Raw genomic sequence first — 9455 nt, forward strand, 5'->3', positions numbered from 1 at the left:
TTTAATTACAATATAATGATGAAATCATATTTTAATAAATTAAATAAATATAATATATATATATATATATATATATATATATATATATATATATATATATACATATACATAATCATTAATAATAATATAATGCTAAAAATGTAATTACTGAAAACCAGTCTTGCAAATAAATGAAAAAAAACAACAACTAAGTATTATAATTTTAGCATGTATTAATAATAACCTAAATTATTTAAAATTATAATAATGGTTAATACTACTACTACTACTACTAATAATAATAATAATGTAATGACAACATTATAAAAATGTAATATTTAAATTAAACAAGAAAAATGGAAATGATGCTGTCTTGTAACAAAAGAATTAATTACTTAATAAAAAGCAAATAAGTATTAATATTTTAACATGTATTAATAATAATCATTCAAATAATAATAATTATCAATTCATACTTATAAAAAACAACAACTTTTTAATGAAAATATGATATACTATATTAAAAATGGTTTAATAAAAACCAACTACATATTAAGATTTTTAACATGTATTAATAATAATCATTCAAAATCATAAGTAATAATTAATACTAAAATAATAATAAAGCTATAACGTGTATAAAATAAAAACAAAACAACAATCTAATTTATTTAACATATTAACATATTTTATATACATATGCATCAATAGACAAACATCAGATGTCAGACCTCAACACTGCAGGAGAGGTGCCACTGTTTCATCGGACGCAACCCGATTAAAGACATCAAACATTTCATCACAGAACAATCCATCTCACATTTCAACATTTGCATGGAAAGCGTATCGAGTTAATGTCGCGATATATGGGCTATTATGTTAAGAGGCGTCTGGGGAGTAATGATCGACTATGTTGTATCACCAGAGTTAATGACACCGCTTTAACTGACGGGTGGATTGATGCTAAATTGGGCTGGTATTTTTAAATCATCTGAGGGCGGTGGTAAAGCTCTCAGGAATATGATCGGAGAGCGATGCTGTTATTCACAGATAATTCTTGAATAAAGGCTCTGGCCGGGGGATTTTACAGCAAGAACTTCTCCATCTGTCTGTCATAATCCTCTTCTTTTCCTGCATCTACCCAGCAGCCTTTAGTTCAACCAGGGCATGCAAAATGCTGCAGACAAATACAGCCTCCAAAAAACAATCTATGCCCATTTGTCTTATTCAGCTGGTTTAAGAGCCATTAAATGTGATCTCTTTAATCTAGTTTTAATCTAACCAGGTTCATTTACAGGGATTTGATTATGAGTGCACTTCCTGCTGTTCTGAGTGCATTTAAAGCTTAAATTGCATACAGGTTTAATGCAGACAAATACTGTTTATCGGAGCTCTATACTTTTTTTGTGCTGTTATGGCCGATGTGTAGGTCTGTAAATAATAGGGATATATGGGAAATAGGCAGCCTAATAGGTTTTTTGAGCATTGGCTACGATATAGTAAGATCACGAAAGTCACAAGAGAACTGGTGAGGGAAAAGATCAACAACGGTGTCCGTTTTTCAAATTGTTCTCATCATGAATGGATGAGATGTGACAGGTCTATATTTGATTTGAAGATGATAGACAACTCTTTGGAGAGCAGGCTGTGCAATGCCACACCATCATGAGCGTACACCCATCGCTCCCCCGTCCAATCGTAGCGCTTCGGCCCACTGAGAAAGGAAACATTCAGAAATGTCTGATAAAAGCTGAAAATTTTACATTTTTGCTCTTATACCACACTGTTAAAATATTTTAAGTAATTCAAGAATTAGAATTTATAATTAAAAAAAATACTGACACTAAGTAATTAGAAAGGTAAACATGTTATAAAAAATAGCTGCTTCTTATTCTTTTACATAAAACAAACACAGTTAAGCATTAAATGTGAACATCAATGAATGTCTAACCTTGTCGGCGAGGAAAGCCAAATCTGTCGGTTGGGTGTCTGTTTGTTGATAACGTATGTACCGTGGTCAGAGCCAACTTTCACTGTCAGCACACCATTCTGTTAAGACATTTAACACACGCATGTAAACATATGAGAGCGTCCGTATGTGACTTTAACATTGAAACCGTGGCGTTGACAGGGAGAACAACCTGGAATATGTTGATAAGAGTTTTTTTGTTGTTGTTTTTTTTAATATTTAACAGTTAAACTTATCAAAATTAAAAATCGCAAAAAGTAAAATATAAAAAAAAGGATTATATAATTAATTATAATCACTTTCACCCATCAACGCTGTCCAAATGGCAACATTTAAGATAAATAAATCAATAAATTCAAGGGATGCATTAACTTTTTCACAGATAATTTTCCTAAATCATAAAAGAAAATGCTCAATTTAAAATCAAAAACTATACGTAACATTAAAACTGATGCCAAAAACACCACTGGTTCAGAAATCTTTAAGAACAAATTGATGGAACAAAATTATTCAATGTATATGAAACAACCTTTATATATATATATATATGATCAAACTTGGCTCAATTTGTCAACCAAACCTTGGCTTGAAGCTGTCCGGATGTTTGATTTAAAGTGTAGTGGTGTCATTATATCATACCCACTGTAGAAACAGAGTCAGTAAAAAAAAGGGAATTTTCTGATTCTCATTTAATGGGATGGCTGCACTGTGAGGCGACTATATACAACTCAGTATTTGCCAGCTACATGTGAGGCTATAGAGAGGTGTAAAAACAAGCTGCTCAGAACAAGAAGCTGACAGGAAGCTCACCGCCTGACATTTATCCAGCTAGAGGAGAGCGAGGAGCGTGAATGACCAATCAATCTGTCAGCAGGGTCAGCTGGCCACCCGCCAGATGCTTAAATGGAACGAGTACAAGGTCTTAATCATTCACTGGGTTTCAGACAGATTATATTATATTTTATACATACATATTTATTTGATCAAAAATACAGAAAAAATAATAATAATATTGTGATAAATTATTACTATTTAAAATGTCCATTTATTTCAATTCATTCAATTTATTAATTTCAACTTATTTAAAATTATTATATTTTAAATTATCATTTATTTTTGTGATGCAAAACTGAATTTTCAGGATCATTCCTCCAGTCTTCAGTGTCAAATGATCCTTCAGAAATCATTCTGTGATACTTTTTAATAATACTTTGATGAATAAAAAAAAAAAAAAAAAAAAAAGAAAAGAAAAGAATCAAATGTTTTAAAAATAGAAATCTTTTGAAACAACAATATACATTACTGGTCAGTCATTTTCTTTCTTTCTTTTTTTGAAATAAATCAATAATTTTATTCAGCAAGGATTTGTTAAATTGATAGTAAAGGAGATTTATATTATTTGAAAGTATGTTTTTATTTTGAATAAATGCAGTTCTTTTGAACCTTTTATTCATCAAATATATTAGGTAGCAGAAGTGTTTCCAACACTCATAATAAATCAGAATATTAGAATGATTTCTGAAGGATCTTGTGACACTGAAGACTGGAGTAACGATCCTGAAAATTCAGTTTTGCATCACAGAAATAAATGATAATTTAAAGTATAATAAATTGAAAACCAAATATTTTAAATTGTAATAATATATCACAATATAAAAAAAAAAATCTGTATTTTTGATCAAATAAATGCAGGCTTGATGAGCAGAAGAAACTTCTTTCAAAAACCCTTACAAATAGGAATATGTCCAAACTTTTGGCCTGTACTGTATATATGTATGTATGTATATATATATATATTTATACGTATGTATGTGTATATATATATATATATATATATATATATATATATATATATATATATATATATATATATATAAAATATTATACACACCCACACATGTATACACACACATACACCAATCAGGCATAACATTATTACTAATCGTGTTGGTCCCCCTTCTGCTGACAAAAAAGTTCAGTATGGTCACCCTGACTGGTCTTCAGCTATGCAGCCCAATACGCAACAAACTGCGATGCACTGTGTATTCTGACACCTTTCTATCAGAACCAGCATTAACAGCAGCTCGACTGTTTGTTCGGACCACACGGGCCAGCCTTCGCTCCCCATGCGCATCAATGACCCTTGACCCTTTCGCCAGTTCACCACTGTTGATAGATACTGAACACTGCAGACCGGGACACCCCACAAGAGCTGCAGTTTTGGAGATGCTCTGACCCAGTCGCCTCGCCATCACATTTCTGCCCTAGTCAAACTCGCTAAAATCCTTACGCTTGCCCATTTTTTCCGCTTTTAACACATCAACTTTGAGGAAAAAATGTTCACTTGATGCCTTAATATATAACAGGTGCCGTGATGAGGAGATAATCAGTGTTATTCACTTCACCTACACATGCACCTACGATGACAATTTCAGAGCCCTCCATAATTTCTAAGTGGGAGAACTTGGAAAATAGCAGGGTGTTCAAATATTTATTTTCCTCACTGTATACATATATACACACACACACACACACACACACACACACACACACACACACACACACACACACACACACACATACATACATACATAAACACACATACATACACACACATTTTTATATTAATAATGCATGTGTGTGTGGAATGATTGAAAGTTATTAGTCTACATTAGTGTGTACATTAGTCTAGTCTTACAATAACATACTAAAAGCTCAGAGTGTTTGTAGCCTTCATAAATCCTGCACGATGTGCATTTTCTCTGCATGGTGCTCCAACAATGGCTGCTGTACAAAAGGCTGTTTTTGGCTGTGAATTCTTAACAGTTGTCAAGCAGGAGCACTTAACAACAACGAAACTCAAGCAAACCCCTTTTCCTATAAAAGAAGATACATCATACAAGTTATAGGACCACTTTTCACCTTACAGAGCAACAATTTAATTTGAATGTTCCACAAAAAGCCTGGGGATGTAAAAGTTAGACAAATAAGATGGGTGTATGCTTTTTTGTTGCTAATGGTTCTTTTGAAAAAAAAAAATGTTTTATTCTCACTGAAGATCCAATGAAATCAAGAATCAGATGCAACTATTGCAAACAGTGTTTCTTGTTTACATTTGAGTTTGCAGACCAACATTGACCCCTGCTGGACATGTAGGTAAAACAGACTTCTTATATGATTGAGATGTAAAAGCAGAAAGCACTGCATGCATTTAACATGTAAGGATGTGAGAATAAGGGCGTGTGTACTTACAGAAAAGACAACATCATAGTCCATTCCAGTGAAGTTCTTATCTGTGAGGTCGTCGAAATAATCTGCTAATGCATCCAGGGTCTCATCTGCTATTCTTCCATAGTCTGTCTCTGTTAGTTCTCTATAAAAAACAATTACTTATGTTAAAAAAGTAGTATCCCATCATTGGAAAATATTGGTGCATGTGTTGCTAATGTGTAAACAATATATGAGAAAGAAACACTTTAAATTAAGGTCCCATTAGTTAACGATAGTTAATGCATACCAAATATAAACAATGATCAATACATTAGATGCAACTTTTGGTTCTAATAATGTATTAGTAAATGTGAGATTAACATTAACCAAGACTAATAAAGGCTAGAAGCATTTTCCACTATTAGTTCATGTTAACTATGAAAAGTTCAAATTAACAAATTAAATAGTTGAAGTTCAACAGTTCATTAAAAGTTCCTATTAGCAAATGAAACATCATGATAAAGTGTTACCAATGAGGGAAAATAAGTGTTTTTTTAATAGTAGCTTGTATTAAAAGTATAATGTTTTCTGTGTCAAAAAATACATTTAGCTATATATCATAAACTGTAAATGGTGTGTATTATTTGAAATGCAAGCAATATAAACACATTTTATAAGGACAGGGAATGTGAGGCTAAATGGTGAACTGCATAACGCTTTAAAAGCAATTTTACACTTTACACACTAAAATATAACATTTTTATTTTACATCAAGTAAAATAAAAAAATATTTTATATTTCTATGAATATCAAGCTTACAATGAAAAAACTTTCACCAACACAACGATAAATCATAAACAGCAGTATCTTTGTGTTATATTGTGCTCTGTGAGTCAGTGATTATTACAAGATTAAACTGTTCACTCAGACTTCAGTGAAAGCTATTTACCTCAACTGAGGTGCGTTTTGTTCTCCAAGTGGCGCACTTGAGTGAAGTTCTCTTCTCTTCAGACTCCCATCAAACCACTAAAAAATATTTCAATATCAGACAATATGGATGGATACAACAGCAGTTACTTTAATGGCACACTATGTAGTTTTTCACCACTAGAGGTTGCCTATTCAAAACAAAGGTGTAGCTTGATCACACCGAGATGGAGCACGGATTCATGGGAGATGTCATCTTTACCTCACACAGCAGGTAGAAAAGAAACGGGACAAGACTCATAACAAGCAATCATGTTCATGGATATTATTCATGTTATAAAACCGATAGTAACGAATTTAGGAGTGAAGATGGATCAGGATTTAAATATGGACACACAAATTAAAGCAGTCGTCAAAACCAGCTTCTTTCAGTTGAGGCAGTTAGCTAAGGTAAAGTCTGTCCTTTCCAAGCAAAACTTTGAGATATTGATTCATGCCTTTGTTACATCACGACTAGATTACTGTAATGCACTTTATGCAGGGATTAGTCAGTCTTCACTGTCTCGCCTGCAGTTAGTGCAAAATGCTGCAGCTCGTCTGTTAACTGGGTCCCGAAGATACGAACATGTTACCCCCGTTTTGGCTTCTCTGCATTGGCTACCTGTGCGTTTTCGTGTTGATTTTAAAATTCTTTTATTTGTTTTTAAGAGCCTGAATGGTCTCGCTCAACGGTATCTGTCTGACCTTCTTCAGCCTCATGCACCGTCCCGCTCCCTTAGATCGGCAAATCAATCTATGCTCATTGTCCCTAAAACAAAGAGAAAGCGAAGGGGTGACCGTGCTTTTTCAGTCGCTGGCCCCAAATTATGGAATGAGTTGCCACTTCATATCAAGCGGGCTGACTCACTTGTAGTTTTTAAATCTCTTCTTAAAACATTTTTTAACAAAAATTATTTTTCTTTGGCCTTTAACACAGTTTGAGTTGACTTTTATTGTGACTGCCCTTTTATTGCGTTAAACATCTGGTTATTAAATTTAATTTTTGATATGGTTACCTTGAATAGTTTTAATGTGTTTTATGTAAATTATTTTGTGTATTGCCAATGTACAGCACTTTGGCTAACTTTGTTATTTTTAAAGTGCTTTATAAATAAATGAGATTGAGATGTTAGTGTAGCATGAAGCAGAGCAGGACCGATTGCTAATGACTAGAGTCATTATAGACTAGCAAATCTACTTTTACATTATAAAAGTTCCACTGCTGTCGAGTTATGTGTCACGCTCGTTTCTCTATAATGCCAGACGCCACTTCCGTTTCTTCCGGTCAAGCGTATGTGGGGTAACACAGCACTGTTTTATCATAGTAGATACATTTGGGTGTGCTTAATATGATGTTATAACATTACCTTGTGCGTTTGCTCCGCGGCTGCTATAAGACACTTGTTGCACACTGCAGTAAGCTAAATCTATATTAGATTATCATATCAATAAATGTTGGGTGACTTGTGGGGCTAAATGGCATGCAATTAATCTGAAAACATATTGTATGATGAAGAAAATGCTGTATTACTGTACAATAATTAGTTTTCTGTCTATAAATGTCTCCAAACACTTGTTCCCTTGTCTAATAAAACATATAATATGTTAAAGCATCTTTGGCATTTCCATTGTTTCTACAAAATAAAACCGTAAATTGAGGGTAACACAGGTATGATGTCACTAGGCAGCGCACAGACACCGTGTCCGTGACCAGGTTAAAATTGCTTAATTCCCTGGATTTAAAAATTTGGGACAATGTAAGTACACAAGTCAACAAAATATATAGCATTGTTCTAGTGTTTTTTGATTTTAATCCAAAAATATCTTTACAAATTGTGCCTTGAAACCCTAATACATTTTTAGACTTGATTTAGAAAAGTAGATTTTAATTTTGTCACAAAAGAGACTTTGGCCATTACCTGTGCATGTCCTCTCCATACATTGGTCCTTGTCACTGTCTTTGCTGAAGAAATACTCCTAAATTTGCCACCAAATATTGACTAAAATCAAATGGGTCACAAACAAAACAAATATTTAAATACATTATTTCCTGACGAATAAAGCAGAAACACTTTTTACAATTGACATAATCAAAATTGGACAACATTTCAGCACTGAATGAATGAACAGAATCAAGCAATTAGACTACTGAACTACAGGCAAAGTTTCATTGTTAAATATTTCAAAGAGCCTAAATGAAATAATGCTAGACTGTGTTACGTCCTTTCACAATAGATTGGTCTCTCTATAATAATAAACATTAGGAGACATTTACGACAAATAAGGCACTACAATATACGAGAAATACTTTTCATAACATGCAATGGCACATACACATCGCCAATTCAGTCAGTCATGCTAACAAGCCGGAACTCACATCAAATCCACTGCTCATTGTTGACAGTCTGGGTGTTTGTTTGTGGTTTTTCCATCTGGAGCTCAAGTTCAGTAGATACAGACAGCGACACTTAATAGTTAACCTTGACATAGCTTCAAAGAGGATGCAAGTATCTGCTAGGCACTGGATTGCAAATGCCCGCTTTGACATATGTCTTCTTCTTCTTCTAATTATTTCCGGCAGGCTATACGCTATAAGGCGCAATGCTGCCCTCCACAGTTATCCAGCTGTCGTCAGATTCTTCCAGACCAAGCCTCCTGCAGTCTCCCTCTCATTTACTGAAGCTTTCGGCGAAGAAAAGAGAGCACGGCTTTTCCAACTTGCTTTAAACATGAAAAAATCATGACTTATATGAGTAATACAGCTATGTCTAGATCAGCTAGCTCCGGGATTTCCACACTCACAAAGCCCACTAGGATGTTTGCCTCTAAACAAGCAAGCTGCAAGACAGCAATGACTAACCCTGCGTCTCAATCAGCTCCCTAGTTCAGTAGTCAGGGCACTGATCAGGACGTAATTAATTCAATGGGCTGACTCCCTGATCAGTGCCCTGACTACTGAACTAGGGAGCTGATTGAGACGCACCCCAAGTCTCATTCTGGCTAGTTCACCATGCGACTAGAGTTTACAAAACCACCATTATTTACAACTGACGTTTTACAACAGGGGTGGCGAACTCCGGTCCTATACCCCTTTTCCACCAAGGCAGTGCTGGTGCTAAATCGGAGCCAGAGCCTAGTTTCAAATCGGTTCTTTGTGTTTCCACAGCCAAAGCACCAGCTCCGAGCCAGGAAAAGTGGTTCTTAAGTAACACCAAAACATTGCTGGGCTAGAAGTAAGAACCGCTTGCGTCACCGGCTGGGGGCGGCGTTACCGTGATCAACAAGATGAACACAAACCTGTGACCGCCATTTTTTCAATAGCAGCTAATCA

General features: G+C 34.4%; 1 protein-coding gene across 1 annotated transcript; it reads right to left on the reverse strand.

The window, feature by feature from the left end:
• Nucleotides 1-620: 620 nt before the first annotated feature.
• fxn (frataxin) lies at nt 621-9070 on the reverse strand. The gene is made up of 6 exons (XM_067414293.1): nt 8502-9070; nt 8044-8124; nt 6108-6184; nt 5201-5321; nt 1931-2028; nt 621-1693 (listed from the first exon to the last, which is right to left on the reverse strand). Exons 1-6 carry the CDS (start codon nt 8670-8672, stop codon nt 1555-1557), a joined length of 687 nt encoding a protein of 228 aa, XP_067270394.1. The 5' UTR covers nt 8673-9070; the 3' UTR covers nt 621-1554.
• Between the last annotated feature and the right edge of the window lie 385 nt (nt 9071-9455).

Source organism: Pseudorasbora parva, chromosome 13, assembly GCF_024679245.1.
Source record: "Pseudorasbora parva isolate DD20220531a chromosome 13, ASM2467924v1, whole genome shotgun sequence".
Lineage (NCBI taxonomy): Eukaryota > Metazoa > Chordata > Actinopteri > Cypriniformes > Gobionidae > Pseudorasbora > Pseudorasbora parva.